The sequence below is a fragment of the Takifugu rubripes genome, chromosome 22 (assembly GCF_901000725.2).
Source record: "Takifugu rubripes chromosome 22, fTakRub1.2, whole genome shotgun sequence".
NCBI classification, from domain to species: domain Eukaryota; kingdom Metazoa; phylum Chordata; class Actinopteri; order Tetraodontiformes; family Tetraodontidae; genus Takifugu; species Takifugu rubripes.
In genome coordinates, this window is record NC_042306.1 from 11,699,507 (window position 1) to 11,721,889 (window position 22,383).

The window sequence follows — 22,383 nt, forward strand, 5'->3', positions numbered from 1 at the left end:
TGTCACCCCCTCAGCAGGAACTGCTTCTTTACGTAACCCATGGCGACACACTCATCACATTTGTGTCTTGCTGGACACACTCACGGACAAGGCGCAGATATCCATGGCTGTGGACGACAACAGGGGATTGTTGTCCACAAATGAAGGTTTGTCCCATATAATGAGACCTCATGGTTCAAAATCAATTACGTGCTCCTGTCTGGGAAGGTATATTGCTGTTCTGTCTCCATGACGACAGACTCCAGTGGCTTCACACTGGTAGATGCTTCCGACAGAAGATGTCTGAGTGCTGATTTGGTTCAATAATAACAGTCACACCTTCAGTAGGGTGAAAAAACACAATCTGATGCTTTATTGCTGTTTCTATGGGTTAATTAATAGCTAATATCATTGCCCTTTATCAGAAACACAAGTATCGTCCTTAGTGGGTGTATTGTTCACAAACATTATAAACATTATTATTAACCTTGTGACTGAGGAAATGGTAAATATTCTATTGTACAGCGTTTGCACCACATTGCTACACCACAATAATGGTGGAACAAACAGTTGTGACGTAAATTAGTAAAATATTTTAAAAAATGCTGCTAAATTGTGTGCTACTGTTTTAAAGATTTATGGATTAGATTAAAAGCCTCCTCAAAACACCAATATTGAGCCCATTTGACAATTTATTAAACAGAATTATTCGGCATTGCCAATGATGACAGAAAATACATTCAGCTATTCTGGATTCTTCTTGTAAACAAGTCTATAAAAGATGATTCCAACACTCTGGCATAAATTAAAATTCCATCTGCATGTTTATTTGGGTCAAAAAGCCAAAACAGGAAGCTGCAACCATGGAGAATGATCTCAGATTAAACTGGAGATGAATCCAATATCTGAGGACTGTCCAGGGATTATCCATGAAGAGATGAGCAACATCTCCTCACTGGCTCCTGTTCAGGTTCCCCGGTGACTCAGATCACCACTCACATAACCCGGACATCTGAGAGCTCTCAGCATGTGTGTGTTCCACAACAATGAGATATATCAGCAAAATAGGTCATTTTATCTGCCGTGATACTGTCCAGAGAAATATTCGATAGCAAAAGGATGTAAAAAAAAAGAAAAAGAAAAAAGCAGCTATTCGGTAGCCGCCGTGACTCTTTATCTCCCTCTAGTGGGTAATTGCAAAACTGTTTCTACTTTCGGTCAGACCAACATCATTTGCTTCGCCTCCCAGCAAAAAAGGAACCAGATGTTCAATGACAAATCTGGCAAGGAAAACGTAAGACCTTTAAGGACAGCATCAACTTTTATGCAACATTAGGCATTAAATTAGTCAAATTATAAAGAGAACGTACAAAACTCGCCATTTTTCAAGAATTATTGTGACCTTTCCATTTCTTGCAATAGGTGTGGATGGATTGCATAAAAGTGACAGCAACACAAAGAGGAAAATAAGAACAGAATTAATACCTCACCAATTTCCTGTCTGATTTAATTTACACATAAATGGGAAAATTATTTCAAATAAGATGCCAGAGCTTGTAAGAGCATGAATGGGAGAAAATGCAGGTTGAAACTCAGTGGTGGGGAAAATAAAGTGTATTGGTATAAAAACTGAACCTTTGCAGCAAATGACATATTTTACAGTAAATCTCAAGGTTTTAGACAGTTCAGTGGACACGTCAGAATGTAAATAATGTATGAAATATACACACTTGACCCCATAAACAGTCCATGGTAGCATGATTTTTATTTCATAAAAACCTCAATTGTCATATTCAAGCCCAACGATACAGCAGAGTGGTCAGTTTCACACCATTAGAATCGGTTTAAGTTAGTAGCAGTGGCGAGGCATGAGCGGGTTTCCCCGTGGAAACCCCCGTTACTTACAAAAGACAACAATACTAAAAAGGTAAAATACAATCGAACGCAACCAAACAGTACAGAACCAATAAAAATCGTTCTCTGGATCCGACTCAAACCGATTCCCGGATTCAGGGATGGACCAGCTGTTGCAACAGATGTGGAAGCGGAGGCTGGCGGGAGGGAACGATCTTCCACACAGATGTGAGCTCACGGTCCAGTCAGCAGGCACAGACAGTAACGGAGCCTGATCACCCAGTCAGAGGCAGACCGTTCCCCACTCCTCCTCCCAGTTAACCCGTCGCCATTAGTCCCGCTTTTCCCTTCTCGTCACATCAGTTCTTGGGGTAGATTTTCTCGTAGAAGAAGTTTTGAGCCAGCAGATAGAGCTCCCCGTCCTTTTCTCTGACAGCGTGCGCCCTGACGAACTGGAACTGCTCCAGCGCAAACTCGTAGAACTCGTTCTCCATCTTCCAGATGGCCGACTGCTGCAGCTTGGCGATGGACTCCTTTGTGGGCGGCTTTTTCTCACTGGTCTTCCTTAGGTGGGATTTCTTTCCTGTGATGACAAGAGAAGTTTATAAGGCGTACGGATACGAGCTCTCAGACTTAGCACAGACAGCCTGTTCGAGCAGCCGTGGGCAGACAAGGCCCAATCTTTTAATCTACAGCATTCAAATGTGCAATTTCATTCTTCCGTGTTCTCCATTAGTCAGTCTGGCTGCACTCACAGTAACCAACCACGTCAGCCACGAGTGCTTATCGATCACATTAAGTCTCCCAGGAGCTATTCAAGAAGCCAGCATGCTACCGAACCACACACAGCACCGCATGAATTAGCATTTCAATGTGCACCAGCCATAGATTGTTTTGCTTTAAAGCTGCATTTTAATATTGTTGATGGAAAACCATGGTGGACCTGTCCTATAGAGCTCCGTGGCTCCTCTGAAGAAGCGTGGCAGCGCCGCCTCCAGCATCATCACGAAGTCCTCCAGCTCCTCTGTTACTCCCACCAGCAGGTATTCATTCACCAGGTTGTACTTGGCCTGCTCCAGCGCCCACTGGCTGCCCGCGTTCCTGCACAGAGGTCACAAACAGCAAAGTTATCCACCGTGGCAGAAAAAGAGCGAGGGTTCTGTACAAAAAAATCTTTCATTTACCGGTAAGTCACTTTTCAATTAGATTCTAAGAATATAGCTTTCATTAGAATAACTAAATAAATTCTTGGGCAGGAATTCAGTAAATCGACAGTATTCTATGCTTTGATTTTTTTTAAACTCCCCTCTGTTGGCACCAAACGCCTTATTTTTAGCCTCAAATGTCACCAACTGAGTAAAAAAGCCAAAAAAGTTTTATATTTTTTTTCAATTTCTGCCTTTATCTGTAAAAGAACACATCACTGTGTGCACCAAAACGATACGGCTTCACGATGGGATCATTCTAATCTTTTAATTGGATCCCCTCCTCCCCATCGAAAGGTGAAACACACACACGCGAAGCGGTTGAATATTTACCAGCATTCGGAATAGTGACCGCAGAAGAACGGAATCTGCAGCCAGAGTTTCTCGGGGGCGCAGTCGGAGCCGCCAGCTGATACACATTCATCAAACGTCTGCAAACCAAACCCACGTTAGAAGAAAACAGTTGTTGCCAATGTAAAGAATCAAACTTTCCTTTGCGTTAATAGCAGCCAGTAAGTGAATTAATCAGTTAAAGTAGGAATCCTCTAAAGAGCTGACAGAATAAGATTAAGGACCTTCTTGTCTCCTTGTTTCCTACGTCTCAACCCGGGCCGGTAATCATCTCCAAAACGCAGGAAGTAATAATAAGAAACCAGTCTTTCAATCGGGTCCCGGATTACATTTATGTAGATGGGCTTCCTCTTCAGTCCGAACCTGAGAGAAATGACAGTGACGGGGTCTGAGCTCACAACACTCACGGTCAACTCTAAAGCAGGAATGTGGGCGTGAAGAGCTGCAGCGTGACCACCAGGGGGCGTCAGTCCCCAAAACCACAGCAGAGTGAAAAGTGTTCATTTACTTGGTAAAATCCAGGAAGGAGACGTGTCCGTGGTAGAACGCTGGCTTCATTTCCCTCCACTGGGTCACATTCTTAACAAATCGTACCTTAAAAACAAACAACACATCAGATGAGCCGTTATTAGCGCAGCAAATGGAAAGAACTGCATAAAACCGCGCTCAGTGGTTTTCCTCCCACCTGGTCCTGGATGGACATGACTGGGTTGTTCTTCGTGGTGTTGATGTGCAGGACGTGGTAGCGGTTCTTCCCACACAGGTCGTAGGCGATGTTCGTGAAGGACGTGCTGGCCGTCTTGGGCACTCGGTTGTAGATGATGACGACGTCGTCCTCGCCGTCGGACTCGGGCAAGGCCAAAGAGTCCCGTTGCCGCAGGCCGTCCTGCGTGTGCCTCTGTTCGATCTCCCGCACCTCGTGCCTGGCGATGGCTCGTTCTGGGAGGGGAAAATAAGACATTCGAGACCCAGTTGAGGGCATTTCAGTGACAGGAAGATTTTGTGCCATTGTCACAGGTGAGACTGCATCGGACCCGCACCTCCATTATAAATAGATTTCCCTTGGATCCACTTTTCACATGTAGACAGTAGAAACGCTAAGGTTAGCATCGGACACGATTCTTAGTTAATCATTTTCTGAGCTTCCCATTTCACGGTGGGCCGTCTCCTCTATTGTTGACTAATCAAATTCCATTTTAACCCCCCCCCCCACCACCACCACCACCACCACCAACATGTCTTTTACTCATTAGCCTGCAGAGTGAAGAGAAAAATACATCTTGTGTGAAATGATTTGTCTGACCTGGTTTCCTCTGGAGCATCATGTAACCGGGGTGAAAAAGTGGCAGGCGAGAGGCGATATGTGGGGGCAGAGGTCAGCAGTAAGGAAGGAAGGCTACAGTTACATGAATGTGGAGGAAATGAAGCGCGGGGGACGGGAATTATCGCATGATGCTGCGAGAAAAGCCAGGCCTGCTGCCTCGGCGTGGACAGATTTACCATCTGAATACGCCCCAGATTGACTGGTGTTGACAATGCCTCGGAGTGCTCTGCTGGAAGACCGGAGCGAGGAGGAGTGCCCCCTTCCTTGTGTGTGAAGAAAGAGGGCACTACACCATTGGAGCACCTAATACCCGTGGGAGCAACTCTGGGGAGCCAGCAGGCTCCTAAAGCACTGCCTAACGCCCCCCCCAAAGACACAGTTGCAGCCTGGGGAGCTCCTGGACCGGCTTTACAGGCTGCTACATAGCAACAGAAGCCGGCGGAGACATTTGCGAATGAGCCGACTTAAGTCTCCAAATTTGCCCTCTGCACCTTCTCTTACGCCCTCCTGAGCAGCTGCAGATGGCCCACTCAGAGCTGGATCTGGTTACAGCCGGTAACACCAAGAGGTGCCAGGTGGTCGTAATGGCCGAGGGCAGGCACGCAGCGGCGTAATGGAGACGCTCGTTCGCACGTCCCTCCGAAGAAAGCTCGGCCAGCAACAATAACAGCTATAACAGTTGCTATGCTGGAACTTTATTGCAGGGCTCAGATTGAAGGGGACGTGGAGACGGTGACATTTAAAGGGGCAAAAACGCACAGGAGACGGTGATAAATGAGTCATAGGTTTTAGGTGCCATTAAGTCTGATATGAAATACCAGGTGCTTTGAGAATTACAGTCCCATGAGTGAATAACAGCAAACTCTCGTCCGAATGAATCCTGCATGTTTGCATTCTGTCCACAACAGAAACGCAAACCAGTTTGAAACGCTGCAGAATTGTTTCCCAGAACAATGTAGCAACGTTGCTCATCACGCCCTGCTTTATCACAATAATAATAATGGCTTGATCCCTCATCCGTTATGACCGTCTTCAATATTTATCATTCAAATCAACCTTACTGGCGTCTGACATGTTGCTGGGTGAACATATATGGGGGAAATATTATGACGTATACCAATAAATGTGACGGACATTTTGTGTTAAGAGGAAGGAGCTGAAAAACACCACATCTCAAACCACTGTACAACATCCTGAGCTCTTCACTCGCCGCTAGAAACCACTTGTTCAGGTCCTGTTGCTTCGTGGCAACGCTCCAGCACCCGTAAAAGGAGCAGATCGCGGTACAGACGCCAGGGGTCCTTACACTTTGTAGACGCCCTATTCATTGCCAGAGTGAATAGACTTGGCACAGACCTTCATATCCGAGGGTGCCCCCCCACCATCCTCTGCTCTGTTAAGCTCAGAGCTCCATTCTCAGGCCATTTAATTAGAGAACAAATGCATGAATTACTATGACCACACAGCAGATCTTCTTTTATTCCACACGCCCATCAGCTTCCTCCCTTCAAGCCATCGCTGTGCATTAAAAGCTAATTATGAAGCGTGAAGCCAACACGGGCCTTAAACATTGTGACAAGCGCAAGCCTATTACTGAGAGTTTTAGTCCAAGGGTGGAGGAAGACAGAGCGCCGGTACTTGAACATATTTACTGAAGCAATTTCGTGGCTGATTAGCTGCGAGTGTCTGAGAGCATCGCTCATGCACTCGCCGGCAGGTCGGCAGAAATATGACGGGCCGTCATGTATTACTTGCCATCGCGTTAGATCTGATGGGATAATAAAAGCGGAGGAGGGAAGATGAACCTTTCTCCGAGCGGCTCATAAATCCATCATTGCGCCGATCCGCCAGTTGGGGCTCCCTCCTGCCGTCCGATCCCCCCCAGAGAGGTTTAGCGGGCCTGCGCTGAAGCCTTGGGCTGGGAGGGTAATAGAGATTGGCCATCAGTGGCAGACGGAGGTGTACGGCTTGTATGGTTTCGCTCGGACGCTGCTGGATTGCAAAATCAATGGAGGATGACAGGGAAGAGATCTAGGTGGCTGCTATGTGAAATTGAGTTAGTTGGCTGCTGCTGGTGCTCTTCCAAATGCCCCCTCCAACCCCCCGGCCCCGAGAGGGTGGCTGGGCCACCACTGCAGCGCTGGTGAACATGTGAATAACCGAGCACGTCTAAAATCCCAATTACTCTAATTCAGACTACAAATCCACGTAGGAGAGTCGATTGCTCGGAGGAACAAGAATAAACGCAGGGGAAAGTGGGGTGGGGTGGGGGGAGCGGGGGAGTCGGGGCCAGATGGAGTTTAATTCAAGTTATGAGAAGGAAAATGAAGCGCGGTGGAAGCGGCGTCTGCTATGCAGCATTTCACCGCTGTAAAGGCAGATGAACGAGAGGCCTTTCATGAAAGCGAGGCGAAGATCCATTCAAAACACCTCCGCGCCCATTAAAATAAGCTCAATAGGAAAACTGGGTCAGATATCGGCGCTCCCTTTTGCGTTGTGACAAACTCACTTGCTCATTTTAGGGTGTCGTAGAAAAGAAAACCCTCCGTTCCATCCATCGCACGTACAAGCGTTTGCTCGGAGATTTGAAGCAGCTGCTGCCACTGGGTTGTTTTACCGACTGGTGCTGGCACACAAGGGCCACACTGACATTCACATGAAGGGTCTCATTCGCTGGTCTGTCAGCGGACGGGCGGGGGGGTGGGAGGGTGAATAGAAGAGCCGCACGGAGCAGATTAGATGGACGGAGACCACTGAAGAGCTCCGTCCAACAATGTAATAAAAAAGATTTTGTTTTCCAATCTGGGAGCGAATCCGTGTGTTATGCTGCTTTATTTAGCTTCACCGGTGCTCGTACGGTAGCGCGGCAGAAAGATGGACCCAATTATTCAACAACCAATCACATGTCTCATTCCACGGTGATCAATTTAGAATTAATCCCTTCTAGGAGCTCATTACAAGAGGCTTTATTGATTCACACAGAACACGTTTCTATAGTGACAGAGATGGTATTTTAAATAAAATGTAGCAAATGTAGCAGTGATCGAGTCTCTAACCAGACTCCGGCTCATGTTTAGCCCGTGGAAGGGATGAAACTCTGCACCACTTTGCTTCCCGAGCAGTTTCAACCGAGCATAAATGACCGACCGTCCTGCGCTGTGACCTTTGTTTCAGCGGCCTTTTCCACATTTATGCTAAACCACAGGGACAAAATATGCAAATTGCATGCTTTGATTCACAGTTGACAAATAATTGCATGCAAATTTTCCCCCTCGGTGAGGCGATGACACCTCGATTTCGCATTTGCATCGAGTTATTGCAGCGGGAAATTTTTTTATGCGTCGATACGCGTCGGCCATTTTGTCTTGCATTTAAGCACAATGGCTTTATAGAGACAGGCCTGGTTAGAGCAAAATAATGCATCTTTTGTTTGCTGATGGGGACAGAAAAATCCCCTGAAAGGTTTTTTCTTTTTAAAAGTCTCTAAAGGAATTGCTAAAGATTAAGCTGCTAATGTAGCTCAATGGATCTAGCGAGGCTTTTCAGGTGGAATTTCTGCCTTATAATCAACTCAGGGAGGTCGTTGATGCTGCGCAGAGGGAGGAGGAGTATCGGAATCACGCCGAGGGAAGGGTACCATCAGCATCGCGGGTTCCACCTGCAACCCGAGGTGCACGAGCATAGCGCAGAGGTGGTGCCGTCGGGTCTGATCCTACAAAAACAACCCACCGACAAGGTCGTTAACATCGACATGGAAATGACTTTTTTTCCACCCCCTAGCTGTCAGAGACAAGTGTGTTTTTGTCAGGGGGTGCCAACAAAGCCTCCCCAGACACGGAGAACAGACAAAAGCTGTCCTTGTTAGCTAGGACAGGAAAGCCCGGGCAGACAGTGGAAAGTGGCTAAGTGGTTTGGGATCTGGATTCTTGGGACTATAATTAGGCCATTGAGCATCGATGATAGGAAGACCGAGCCTGCAAAGTTAGAAATGACTCCTCTTTGGGAGCACAGGCTGGGTTCATGAAGCCAGGTTTAAAAACAAACCATTCAACTACAAAAAGAGGAGCTAAATAAGACCTGGCAAAAATTAGCGGGACGAGATTACGCAGCCATTTACGCGGACCCCATAATTCCGCGGCCTCGTTGTGCCAGGCCTGGCGGGTCAGGGGTGGGCCGCCATCATACATGCCGACATTTGTGCCTGAAGGAAATGGGTGAGAAAAGAGCAAAGGCACTTGTGAGAGGAAGAGAAACCACTTCCCTCCAACGTGCGAGAGTGTGAAGTGGGAGAAAGGCGACACGCACAGATCACAGTAGCTGCAGGAGGACGCGTTCACGGTAAAAATACCGCCACGGGGGTTTGCTCCGTTGAATCCCAACACGACGGCAAACAATCTTTACGTAACGCCGCGGGTCTGGCGGAGGCAGAGCGACGCTTCAGCCGCTCCAGCCCTGTAACAGATAATTAATAATGCATGTAGAGGAGTCTGGGGAAAACTCCACACTCCATTAGATGGAGCAGACGACAGCTATTCATTGGTTTAATGACGAGTGGGAGGGACAGGTGAGCGCCGCAGAAAATCTAACCGACGCAGAAATGGACCAGTTCAACTCAGCGTTCCATCACCTGCGAGCCGTCTCCTCCCTGCAGCTCCTCGCCTTGGGTTTCATCTCGTTATATTTATCGCAGTATCTGCTGGGCGAGGATATTGTACCGCGTTCGCCAACGGCGACATGATGGATAGGTCACACTTTTCCTCGCCGCGCTGATTTATTATCCAGGTCTACCCCCCCCCCCCGTCTGAACATTGTTTTGATAAATGTCACCTGCATCGGGAAACTCCTGCGGAAAATTTGGACCCGCGTGACGATAAAAGGTCCGTTCTGTGAGATTTGGTGACACCTCGAGGCGAGAAGATACATTGCATTTGACCTTCGACCCCGTGTCTTTTCACGAGTGTCGGAGAAGCTACAGAACAAAAGATTTTTCCAGAGCTGCACCCACGAGTATTTCCACTCCAGAGTTCCACTCAAGGCTTCTTCCTGTTCAGGGGAGATTTTCAGTGTCCAACTTCCAAGAAGAATTATTGCTGCTATGAATAAAATTAATCAAGTTGGGTTTTTTTTGTTTTGTTTTTTTTAAAAGAGAAAATAAGGTTGTTGCCAATGACTAAAAATGACTATAGACAACTTGGTTAGAGCATTATTGGTGAGGATTAGGCTTCGGCATCAGTGAAATTCAAAGTAAACAAGCCTGAGCAGCCTCCTGGAAACAGACGTCTGCATGATTCATTGGACTCTACACGATGAATGGATTTATTTGGAAGGTAACCGCCAGGCTGATAAACGATCAGAAACCTCGACATTATTCAGATATTCCAACAAATCTGATTGGGCGGTTTGCGAAACAGTGCTTTGTTTGGTTAACATGAGGTGGCGTAACCATCCCCGATCCCTGAGCCTCGGCATCCGACACACACGCACGGAATAAACAAAGGAATCGATGAGCGCCATCAATCGGGTTTGGGTGTTTGAGTCAATGCGCGTCTGTGTCTGAGAAAAACAGACGCGGAGGCATCAATCCGCCGGTCTTCAGTGGGGAGGACCCAGTTAGCCGCCACGCGGGCGCCAACGCCATTTGTATTCCGTCTCGCGCGCCTGAAGTTGGATTTCAGGCAAATTGTTAAAGCCACTCACGTCTTTGTCAGAGAGGTGAGAGCAGTGCTAATACAAATCAACAGCCATAATCTGGGGGCTGAGGAAGAGGAGCGGCCACCTTCCTCCCTGATCCCCTCACGTTCTGATGAAATTTGCTGTGAAAACGCCACGGGGCCGCTGCGGTGCGTCTTTTCACAGGCGCTTATGATTTTCATAAGCGGAGGCATTAAACATTCCTCCGTAGCAATGAAAATTAAATCATCCATTTTGCGCCCTCCCCCTCCACCGAGAACACCTCATTTCTAATATCGGCAGCAGGGAATTTTCTTTGGAGCGCCGCTCCGGTGGGATTAGCGCGAGACAAGGGGGATTTGAACGTCCCCACGGAGTTTTGGAAACAAAAACATTTATATTTATTGATCCAGGAGGCGGCGGATGGGACTCGTCAGGCTTTACTTGCTGCGTCCTCCCTCCTGACGGAGGAGCAGGATGGGGGGAAAAAGGAATTGTGTTGTCGGCAGCATAAGTGCGCCTGAACCCGACACCTGCCGTCTCGTGTCTGCAACCACAGACTCAATCGTGGGTTAAAAGCCTGCAACTGTAAATCTGATTTTACAGCCTCATTTAAATGGAAGGTGGAGGCTGAAAACAGTTTATTCTGAGAGCGATTGAGAGGGAAGCTTCCATCAGCCTGTGATCAATGTTCATTCTCTCTGGGTGAAGGACGGTTCGCTGACCTACGACTGTTTGGTTTTTCTACATAAAAACATCTGGCCATCTTTGCTGGCCAGCACCTTAGAACATTCATGTGCGTTTGTATATGTTCTCTGCTCGGAGGCGATACGGCCAGCACAAAGAGAGGGGGCGCGGAGTTCAGGCCAGCCGAGGAGCGCGCTGGGTGGCTGAAGAACGTCCTTCCAGAAGAGCCTGCCATTCCATTCAATGTGTGAACCCGTTTATCACATTCTCATCAGCCTGTCGGTCATCCTGCTACTGCTGCAGAGCGCCATGTCGCGAGTGCCACCGAGTGCCAGCGGCTGTAAATCCTCAGCACTAATCAAACCCTACGTGCTTCTAACAATGCAGGGGATAAAGAAAAAAAACCAGAATGACAATTAGTGCTCTTCTTCCCCCCTCCCTAACAAGCAATTTATCTCTGGCACCTACAGCAGCCTCTCTGTTGGCAGACAGGTCCTGGAGGGGATGCTAGCCGCTAATGCCAACGTACAGAGAGAGGGCAAATAATTCAACCACCCCTTATAACTCAGGGAGGCTAAAAACGGAGACGTCAAGTGTCGAGGTAGTTGTAAGGGAATCCGAGAGCCACGTGCTGGAGGTCGAGTCCCTTTCATTTGATCGCCTCGGGTGCCCAGGACGCATCTCCGCCTTCTGTGTCAAAGTCACAAACCAGCAAACACAGAATGTGGAACAACGCCCCCAAAGATCGCACCAAGGTGTCGGAATGCCGCTCCAAGGAGCCTGGCGTCCTGCCAATAAAAATAACGGCTACTGACGACCGCAAAGATTCAGCGCCGATAGTGTGTGTAGACACACACACACACACACACACACACACACACACACACACACACACACTACAAACAGCCTCAGCTCAAAACCCCTTGATAGTTCAGAGCCATCGTTCTTAATAATTCAGTTACCTGCTAGGAGATGCGTTACATCCCCTGGTGTCACAGCTTCATCACGCAACCGGGCAATGTGAGGCAACCTTTGGTGGAATCACCCAATATGAAACAAAGGCGAGGATAAAAGCCACATTCCTGTCTTCCAAAGATCCACGTGCATGGCTGTGCGCTCACCTGAGGGAACCATCAGTGGTCTCAACAGCACGGTACCGAGAAAAATGTGGCAAAGCTTTGATATTTTATCAAACGCAGCCCACAAGAGAGACCGAAGAGCTCCCTAGACTAAAAACACAGACGCAACGTGAGGTTTCTCATCCCCTGCTGCACAACAGAAACGGCCAAACTGCTAGGCAGAAAAGCTGCACAATGTGGGAAAACAGCCGTAGCAAAACACAGCTAACTCCAGCCGACGGCAACAAATCCGCCGTGTCACAGGTTAGCCAGAGAGAAGCAGGAGGAGATTTACTGTGTGCTGACAAATGAGCGGGACTCAAAAGAAGCAGGTCGAGTCTTGTGTTGTTAATGGAACGGGGAGACGTGTTTAACAGCAGGGCACCAGAAAGCCCCCAGTGCAGCATGCCCAGGAGGACAGACGTGTGATGCCTGACCAGTGTCCTTTCAAGAGCAAATTCCGGAGTCGATCTCCCGGGGGCGGGGCAGCCAGAATGGTGGGCTCCAGGCTGCAAGTGCCTGGGCTGACAGCTCGTAGCCGCGAATGAATACTCGAGTCCTGCGTCAGGCTCCACAAACACTTCAACAATGAGCTCCAGCCACCCCCCCCCCCCACCGTATTCCACAGCATCTCCCAGATCTCATCACAGAGCCACTTGTGTCTGGAACAAAATATCACCACAGTGCAGATGGAAATTGAATTCCTTTAATCGAGGCAGAAACCAACCAGCTGTTGGAAATGTAGCGATATCGAGGAGCACAAAACACAAACCCTGTCTTAATACGTCCCTGGCGAGGCGACTCGGGCCCGGGGGTGACGAGGTCATTCGGTCCGCTTATGGGGGGCGACCAGCTGACAGTCAATAAACCACAAAGTACCCCCAATTGACAAGGATTAAAAAAGCCCCGGAATGGATTCCTGGAATGAAAATGACTTTATGCTAACGAAACTCATCCCCGTGGAAATAAGCCCGGCGTTGCTCGACTCTAATAAGCAGAAAGGAAAAAAATGTTACAAAAAAAACTCCCCAAAAAACAAAATCAGGCTCCAAAGGCCAGTTTTGAAACACATCTATCCATCAGCTCAGCATCAATCTGCAAATCCCTTATCTAAATAAGGGATTAGAACCTCAGCTGGACACGCTGCTCCACAGCAGCAGGACTGTCCAGGAGGTGCTTGGTGTGTTGGCGATTAGCCTGGAAGCTTCCAGTGCAGAAAAGGAGACATGATTGGTGTCAGGTGAGAGGATTTCACTCTGTGGAGAGGAGGCGCCTCTCCCAGCCTGCACGCAGCATGAACAATGGGCACGTTTTTGCAGGACAACCAGCGAGATTCACCCTCCGCGACCACATGATAGCGTTGCAAATATGTGGCTACGCAGCACAAAACTCAGCGCACCAGAACGCGCACGTCTGCTCGCTCCAGCCATCCGTCACGGCCCTTTTTTGGTCAAGTCATCGGATTCTTGCAACGTCGTCAGTTGGTGGTGGGGGGCAGATCTCAGGTTCAGTGAGCCTAAAACAGCAGCAGGTAACCAACAGGCCAAGGATCTCTGTCCATCACATGATCTCATTAGGATCAGAACTGTCATTTCCTCACAGTTTGGCATCTAGAACTTTCCCTGACACCACATCTCACCAGTCCGTCTGTTTATTCCTTTTAAATTTCTCTTGTTTCGTATATTCTCCAAAAGAGCCAATTCTCATGTGGATATTCACGTCATCCCTAAAAAAAATGACCTCAGATTTTCAACATAAACACACACAGCAGCTCCCTGCGTGGTGCTGCGATTAACTGGAGTGACAGCAGGTGATTCCAGTTTTCATAGCGGGAGAAGCCACCGTTGCTGCTATTAATGGCTTCTGGGCTCCTTTAAGTGCCCCTGGAAGCCATTTCAACACCGCAGCATCATGGTTGCCCTCATTAATCACCTGTGCAGCTCCTGGTGTGACGAGTGAACCCGTCTCCTGTGACAATCACCCTGAATTCAGGTGCTTGCTGATAAAACCACCAGCGTGAGTGTGAGTGTGTGCATACACAAGATATAGCGGCTGTACCCTCCAGGTCGCCTGTGCCGTCGAGTGTGAGTGAAGGTACCACAAAAGATAATCCCACAATGTCCCAGATCTTTATTGGGACCGTGCCCCTAATGGGAACTGCAAATGAGATTCTGAGAGCGGCTCCGGCCGTGTTCCAGGCAGGGGCCAGAGTCTGGGGAAGGGGCTGGGGATCATTTGCAGCAGGGCGGCCGACACGCGCACACACGCACAACAGCACTCAATCTCTGGGACGCAAACGCCGGTCCGCGGCTCCGACGTCGCAGATTCTTACGGTTCTGTCACCTGTTGATCAAATCAAGCAATGCTGGATATGGATCAGGTGATGGAAACTCAATCTGGAATCCACTTCACCAGTTACTTGGTTTTTCCTGCCAGGTTAAGCCCCCCCCCCCCCAAAAAAAATGTCAAGATTTGCTTCTTTTCCAGTCTTTTCTCATCATTGAAAGACAACTTCTGGGCTCCCAGTACTAGTAGAAAATGAAGACTAACACCCGGGAAGCCTGACAGAGTCAATCTATCAATTAACCCTCGAGATAACAGATTAATTAATAATGGAACAAGCTAATCCCGAGTCAGGCTCAGAACAGGAGCACCTTGTGGACCCAGTAATGAATTTTCTGATTCAGGATAAAGGTCTATGCATTGTCTATATTTTGATAATAAACTACGCGCCTGATAACTCGGGACTAAATGATATAGTTTGAATTACACCGTGAAGATTTAGGGCTTCAGAAAACTGTGCCATCTTACTGACCCCCCTTAAAAACAGTGAAAGCACAGATTTATTCTGGTCATCAACCTCAAGCAAAGTCTGCAGGCGACCGAGCCGAAGCATCTTCCACTCACCCAGCTTTCCCCTGGACTCCTCCAGCTTCTGGATCTGATTCTCCAGGAAGAACATGGCCACTGCGAACGCCAGCAGCGCCAGAAGCTGAAACTTGGGCGGCATCATGACTCTGAGCAGCCCCATCAAATCATCCAGAGCGCGATGGTGGTCAGTCCATGTCCTGAGGAGGAGACGCTGAAACACGCACGCACACGCACGCTAGCGGCGCTCACAAAGCGGTCTCTGCATGGCCCTGTCTCCTTCTGTAAGGTCCTCTCCCGTTGCTGAAATCCTTTGGTCAACTCAAATGCGATGTTTTCATGCTGCGATCGGCAATTTCATTCACTTATTCCCCAAATAAACACCCTGTGTGTAGCTAGGATAAATATCGGACTGCGTAGTTGTCCCTCCTGGATATGGGGACAGAGATAGCGGCATCTGTCGCCTTCCTTCCCCATGCAGCGATGTTGTGCCCCAGTGTGGCACTGCTCACCAGCTCACCACGGGGGGATTTTATTACTACCCCCCAGACGATTGGACAAATCGTCAGTCCACCACGCAGCCGTAGTTTCCTATTCGTCAATAACAGGTCCACAATCACTGTCTTTTCAAATTTGATTGGTCAATTTTCACATGCTCACCTGGGTTCGGGCAGCAGATGTCGCAATTGTGTGATCTGTACCTCGGGGCAGAGTCGAAGAAGAATTTTATAGTCGGCCTTTGGATATGCCTAAAATTCATCACATATTAAAAATGGCGAAATGATTACATTTATTTACGCCATTGTATACGTTTATATATAATAGTACACGTATGTAACATTTTACCAAATGGTAGGTTTGTTTAAAATCAAAATAGGTGTTTTTGTGGTGTTTTTAAACAGGCGCAAGAGAGGCAGTTGCCATTTTAATTAAAGGGTCCTTTGGCTGGTTTCCCCTTAAAGTAAAAGAAGAAGGAGCGGTAGTTTTTTCGCCACCTCCAAAATGTCGGGAGAGGTTTATCTCCTATGGCTTCTCTCTCTTCTCCAAACGGTGAGTGTTTGGGTTGGGTTTTTTTTTACAATTGAAAATCTGCAACTGTCTTTTCATCTTATACGACATTTATAAGGACGCTGGCTACGTGCATCTTGATGTAAATCCGCATCCTGCTTTGATTGTAGCTTAAAATGACGTGGCTCATACACAAACATGTTCCGGTGAGAAAGAGAGTCTTCTCTTTCTGTTTTTCTCTTAAGAAACTAAAATATGTATGTGGGTTTAGAGGCACAGCAATAAAACTAGACACCTGACACGAAGCTAAACATGGGGACAAAAAGAATGTACGACATCTCCACAAGTGTTTACGAGTTAATGGAGATTATTGGGGAAAAAAGAGCGTAATTAACTAAACCCGAACCGAAACATGTCAGATTTATTTGATCATCAGCACATTTATAAGTGGAAATCCAACCACCAAAATTGTACTTTTTAATTCTTGGTTCTTATTATAGTGTGCACGGAAATGCGGAAGCAGCACACATCGTATGGCATATTAAATGAGTCATCTTTTTAGTCATGTACATGCAGAAGCTTCAACTATTACGCTTCCATCATAATTTAATATTTTAGAATCAAATACTATTAAATATTTGGCAAAGGTGTATGTAAACTTCTGGCTTGTTTTCTGTTTGAAATGTAAAACTTCTCACATGGCTACACCTCATTACCTGTTGCCATGGTGATGTACCCCAGCTAGATGTGCATCTCACCTTCACTCACCACAAGTCCTGCACGGGCCTTGAGGGTTTTTCCAACTATTATGTTTGATTTTTGGCTCTAAAGCGGAAGAATACACCTCAAAATCAAACACGTTAATAGTTTGCCAACAGTAATTACTTCTCTTTGTGCCTAATTTTTAGTTAACACACCCTAAGTTGTGTAAAGAGTACACAAAGGCAGAACTGCCTTTATGAAATTGGAGATTTGGCCACCATCTTGCTTATTGGAAAGGTGTTATTCTATAAATCTCTTAGAAATTTACAAACTTGGATCATTAGCAAGGTTCTGTTTTCTCATGTAGGGTCAAAGTGTTCCAGTATGGTTACTATGCTGGACTTTACTCTTTAAGCAATCAATTCTTAACATCGTGTGGCAAAGGAAATAATGGAAACTGTCATTTTAACATTCTAAACTTTCCATAACCAATTTCAGGTTGGTGCCAACATTCTAACTCATGCACTTTGTATCTGTTGGAGTTGTGAAGCTTGGAAAAATAGCCCTTCCCTGACAGAAAAGGTCAACTGATGTAGATGAAGAGGATGATAAATATCAGGGCGCTCTCGCAACGATTCCTGCATCATTATAAATCCACTTCATGTTGCTCATTCTTGAGGGTTTAAGCTCCTCGATCAAACCTCGCCGTCCAGTTGGTATTCCCTGTTAGCTCCACATGAAAAGTTCAAACTTGATAAACTCTTGACTTATTTTCCTTCCCGTTTCTTCTCTCACAGCTGTCAGCCTATGGCGCGGAGCTGTCATCCGAGGCCTGCAGGGAGCTGGGCTTCTCCAGCAACCTGCTGTGCCCCTCGTGTGACCTGCTCGGAGAGTTCAGCCTCACCAAGCTCCAGCCCAACTGCCAGCAATGCTGCCAGCAGGAGGCCCTGATGGAGCCACGCAAGGTAAAGCTCTCCCTGGCAGACTGGGGAGGGGGGGGTTCTGTCAAAGAGAGTCCAAGGAAATGAGCAGCATTCTGAAATAAACCTGGCGTTATTGAGCCAGCTTGACGGGATGTGACAAGTTCTGAATCTGAGGAAGCAAATACATTTGTTCAGCACTTGTTAGTTCCGTTATGGTGGCTCCTCGGTGGGTACGACTGGCCCCCGGACTCCTTTCTTCTCGGCGCGTGTCAGAAATGTGACAGTCGCGGCTCCCTAATCACCTTTGTTTTAAGCGGTCAGACGGAGTCTGTTGGCACTGTTGCTGCCGTGCGTCGCTCTAGACTGGCACACAGATTCTGTTGGCTGTCTGCCTCCCTCATCAGAGGATCCTTAACCTCAGCTTCACACTCCTCCTGTGCTTGTCAAGTTTTTAGGGCAGCGAGGAGGTGCCGGTGTACTTGATAACCACAGATAAGGAGTCCCTGTTTGTCCCTGACAGATAAACACCGAGTGGAAAAACACTTCTTATTTCTTTGATCAAGCTAAGCCCCTAGAGCTCGGCTGGTGTCCTAGCAACAGCAACTTGTAAAATGGAAGTCCACACCTCATTACACCTCTCCGTAATAACGCCGTTTTAGACGCACACAGGGTGGACGCTGCAGGATGAGTGAAAGTCACTTTTAAAAGCAATGTGATGGGAACAACGGTGTCTCTGAGAGCGCTTTCGGCTCTGACGGCAACAATTATCCGTCTCAGAATTGGTTCGGGCTCGCCGTCGACATCAGTGCTGCATCATTAAATCCTCTCCGGAGGATCTTATTGTGCAGCCTGGTAGATTAATAAGACTCACTCGGAGCGGAGGGTGCCTCGTTTTCACGCGTGTGCTCCTCCTCAGAGAAACCGTGGATCGTGTTTTTAAAGAGAGTGACGCGTGAGCAAGGTGACTTTGTAGTCGAGTTAGGTTGTGTTTACGAAACAAACCGGCTGATGGATTATTTACGTCGCCGCCGGTCATTTCCTTTAGTTTGTTCTCTGCAAATGAAAAGTCTGTAAATGTCCAATCATTTGTGTTTCCTGTTGAGTTGAATTTTCTGTGTCGGCCGGCACATTTGCCCCTCTCTCCTCCCTGGAATGGTGACCAGGTCAAGAAATACTGTGCTCCAATTTCCTCTAAACTACCACCCTTCTGTCGGAGGGGTGGGGGTTCGATTACAAGTGGTGCCGTGTGTAAATCACCCAGCAGCCCCGCTCCATACGCACACACTCGCGGTTTAATGACCACAAAAAGCCACATTTATGATCCGTCTGCCTGCATCAGATTTCCCCTTGAGGCCAGGTGTCACGTTGCCAGCAGGGCCTCGTCTCCTGCTGCTGGGGGGGGGGGGGCAACATGAACCACCTAATTCTCTGCTTGTCTGCGTTTCAGCTGTATGCCGGGGCCATTCTGGAGGTGTGCGGATGAAAATTGGGGAGGTTCCCCCAAGTCCAAGGTGAGTTTTCTCGCCCGGCCCCATTACATAAATAACTCTGATAATAACCACGCCATTTTCTGAGCCGCCCTTTTGCCTCTGCTCCACGTGCCGTTGGGTCGGTCCAGTGTGTGGTACTGCAGCCCGCCTCTGTGTGGGGGTCCATGTCTGGAGCCGTCTGGGTGCCATATGGCCGTTTATTTGTTTTCCCCGGCTGGAGCCCGCCTCCGCCGTGGTTAATGCTGCATTCTCAGGAGGCCGAGCAGTTGTCGCTAATTACAGGCCTGTGTTCTAAAACGGGCTAATTGACTCGTGTGCTTTCTCTCTCTAGCTTTTGTCAGGAGTGAAAAGCCAAAGATGTTCAAGGGTCTTCAGATCAAGGTAAGTGTGCTGCTGCTGAGCTCTTCAGACAAAATAAAGCTTTGGCTTAAAAAAAAAAAAAAGGTCAATTCAAACAGAAATCGGAGCTTTCCTAACACATTCTCCCCTGTCCTCCCTCCAGTACGTCAGAGGCTCAGACCCTGTGCTCAAGCTTTTGGACGATGAGGGGAACATTTCTGAGGAACTCAGCATCCTCAAGTGGAACACTGACAGCGTGGAGGAGTTCCTGAGCGAGAAATTAGACCGGATATAGACATCAGAACACGGCTTTTTCTGTTTTTTTTAAACTTGTCATTGTGGGTTTCTCCAACTCCACCACCCAAATGCAGTAACTTTGAAAACATCTTTTTAAATTTGCAAGAAATTAAGTAATTATCACGATCATGTGGATGGACTGAACGCAACCTGGCCTTGTTTATTTGGGGTTTGGGACTGTTTGTCTGTTTCAGATTTGTTTAGACCAGTTTTTTTTTTGTACCAACGATGAGTCCTCGTTGCTTTCCAAATGCCGATGTCTTCAGCTGAAACCCACATTGGTGAAGACCTCGCAGTAAACCAGTGTTGGGATGTGAGGTCCGATTGTATTTGGTGGTTTTTGGCATCTTCGGCTTTGGAAAGAAACTGGATTTATGTGGAGGTTGATTTGAACGAATTAAGCTCCTGTTTAATCAAACAATAAACGGCCTCTGAAGGGTTCCCGTGGATCAGTCATTTCTGCGTGCGTGTGAGGCTGAGGTTGACGCGCGTCGCTGTCTGTCGCCTGAATTGAGACATTTTAAAGAGCGATGCTGACATCTAGTGGTGTAAACCAGTATTGCACCCGAGGTGAAGTTTAATGGTAACATTTCTCATAATTTAGCTTTGGAATAATCACGCAAGTAGAACGTATTTGATTAGATTCATTGACAATTTTAACTTAAAGACCCTTTAAATTTCTAGGTTTTTGAAGGCAGTGTCTGAACCTTAAGTGATCTTTTTTTTTTTTTTTTTTTTTAAGTGGGCACATAGTGGATGAAATCCAGAAGTGTTTTATTTTTACACATAATTCTGGAATTGATTGCCTCCTGAAGGTTTTTCTGCTCCTGCATCGGTTCTGAAATAGAGCTGAGGTTTATACACGAACTGCAGGTGACTGTGAAAACAAGACAGAACAGTCATACACTGAATCTACTGTCGCACAAGATGGGGATTTGAAATGACCTTCCCAGATTTTCCCATGTTGCGCTCTTCACCTCGCATTTTCAGCTTTCATAATTTCTCTGAAGGCCATTGACTTCAGGATCCCAGCCATGACCAGAACGTTTCCTCCCATCAGACCCACAAAGGACGCAGGGCCAAAGGTGTATCTGGTGAGGCAAATGCCACAAAATGAAGGCTCGACTCTGTCCAGCGTATGGATCACACCACCGTGCAGGTGAAACAATAAAGCCGTCAGCCTACGTTGGAGTCCCTCCCTGAGCGTTGGCTTCATGTCCTCCTCCATAGGTGGACGTCTTCAAACTGGCCAGAATGTGACTGGCATAAATAGAAGCTCCTGTGATGCCACAAACACCTTATGGAAAAAGACAGCGTATGGGATCAATCTCATCTATAATGAAAGATTCCACACACCACTTTCATGCAAACGAGCAATAATGGCCCTGAAGATCTGCCCTGGGTGACTCCACAGGGAAACTCATGATCTCAAAATTAAATGTCGAGCTTTCTGTCCTGCTTAGAACCAGAGGCCAACCATCTCAACTCAACCTACCGGCGATGATGATGGCGACCCCGGCTGTCAGACACATCCGGGCCTTGGTGGAGTCCTCCAGGCTGCCCAGGACCAGGGAGAACAGCGACATCATGGCTCCGAGGACGCTCAGCAGCACGCCGATGATCATCAGGGCTCGCACCGCCCAAAAGGCACCTTTGATACAAAAGAGAGGCTTCAGAACTCGTGTTTATTTCTATATCCATCATAAATGGGCGACCTGTGTTCTGAGGGAACATGCAGGTTCCTTTTGTTTGTTCTGTTTCTGATAACCGTGTTGACCGAGTGCTCCGTTTCCATTATAGTGACCCGGAGGCACCAGCACAGCTGCAAATACTGATAAGAAAGAAGCTGCTACAAAAGAACCACCTGATCCAGGAGAGAAGATTTCTCTTTTTAAGGGTTTTTTAGGGTTACTATAGTAACCTCCAGCTGAATCCCAGCCATCCTCATCTCAGAGAGGAGCTCATTTTACTGTCGTCCTCCATCAGTGAAGCATGTTCTCCTACCTGAGGAGCCCTGGAGCGACCCGCACTGGGTGAACCCAGAGAAGGTTGTCGCGCAGTCCTGCCACAGACCCTTGTGTCGGTACAGAGACGCCTCCTCGTCCCCCGGCCGGTCCCTCACGCTCCATTTGCTGGTGCCCGTAGCAGCGATCAGGGCCGCGGTGCCGACCACAGCCAGGAGGAATCCGCCGTTCTGCAGGACGGAAGGAGCCATCGACGCGTCCCTCCTCAGAGATGCGTGATTAATGAAGTCAGACACGTGATCACCGTGGAGGGAGTGAACACCCCACGTGACTGATGCAGCTTCGTGGGCCGGCTCGTCTCCCAGAAAGGCGTGGACACAGGTGAGACGCGCACCTGGTGCCTGAAATCAGGACTTTTTAGGGCTCTCAAGCAGCCTGCACCATGTTCCCTGCGTTCCAGAACAATTGAGATTATTCTATTACTCTATTAAAGGCAAAAGAAGATGTCACGTTGCCATGGTGATATCAATAAGAGAAAATAAAGCGAATATCTTGGGAGGGGGGATTTTTGTTCACCTATTCCCCAAACTGTGACCCTTGAATA

The 22,383-nt window shown here is 47.7% G+C and overlaps 3 protein-coding genes across 3 annotated transcripts; 1 reads left to right on the plus strand and 2 right to left on the minus strand.

The window, feature by feature from the left end:
- Positions 1–1,457: 1,457 nt before the first annotated feature.
- On the minus strand, positions 1,458–15,584 carry hs2st1a (heparan sulfate 2-O-sulfotransferase 1a). The gene is made up of 7 exons (XM_003975719.3): positions 15,096–15,584; positions 4,075–4,328; positions 3,898–3,983; positions 3,614–3,752; positions 3,372–3,469; positions 2,777–2,934; positions 1,458–2,416 (listed from the first exon to the last, which is right to left on the minus strand). Exons 1-7 carry the CDS (start codon positions 15,217–15,219, stop codon positions 2,193–2,195), a joined length of 1,083 nt encoding a protein of 360 aa, XP_003975768.3. The 5' UTR covers positions 15,220–15,584; the 3' UTR covers positions 1,458–2,192.
- Positions 15,585–15,978: 394 nt separating this feature from the next.
- Positions 15,979–20,256, plus strand: selenof (selenoprotein F). The gene is made up of 5 exons (XM_003975767.3): positions 15,979–16,106; positions 17,564–17,731; positions 19,137–19,200; positions 19,511–19,560; positions 19,682–20,256. The coding sequence occupies exons 1-5, from the start codon at positions 16,059–16,061 to the stop codon at positions 19,811–19,813; spliced, it is 462 nt and encodes a 153-aa protein (XP_003975816.2). The 5' UTR covers positions 15,979–16,058; the 3' UTR covers positions 19,814–20,256.
- Positions 20,257–20,527: 271 nt separating this feature from the next.
- cldn18 (claudin 18) lies at positions 20,528–22,320 on the minus strand. Its single transcript, XM_011616659.2, has 5 exons — positions 21,820–22,320; positions 21,311–21,466; positions 21,001–21,112; positions 20,793–20,906; positions 20,528–20,692 (listed from the first exon to the last, which is right to left on the minus strand). The coding sequence occupies exons 1-5, from the start codon at positions 22,028–22,030 to the stop codon at positions 20,596–20,598; spliced, it is 690 nt and encodes a 229-aa protein (XP_011614961.1). The 5' UTR covers positions 22,031–22,320; the 3' UTR covers positions 20,528–20,595.
- Between the last annotated feature and the right edge of the window lie 63 nt (positions 22,321–22,383).

Bases quoted from the DNA above. Each gene is read 5' to 3' on its own strand.
- hs2st1a (XM_003975719.3), bottom strand. From the start codon at position 15,219: ATGGGGCTGCTCAGAGTCATGATGCCGCCCAAGTTTCAGCTTCTGGCG. The intron at 3,984-4,074 runs GTGGGAGGAAAA...TTTGTTTTTAAG, and splicing joins TCATGTCCATCCAGGACCAG to GTACGATTTGTTAAGAATGT. The intron at 3,470-3,613 runs GTCCTTAATCTT...TTTGGTTTGCAG, and splicing joins GGAAACAAGGAGACAAGAAG to ACGTTTGATGAATGTGTATC.
- cldn18 (XM_011616659.2), bottom strand. From the start codon at position 22,030: ATGGCTCCTTCCGTCCTGCAGAACGGCGGATTCCTCCTGGCTGTGGTC. The intron at 21,113-21,310 runs GTAGGTTGAGTT...TTTTTCCATAAG, and splicing joins GGTCGCCATCATCATCGCCG to GTGTTTGTGGCATCACAGGA. The intron at 20,693-20,792 runs GTGAAGAGCGCA...TTGTTTTCACAG, and splicing joins ATGAAAGCTGAAAATGCGAG to TCACCTGCAGTTCGTGTATA.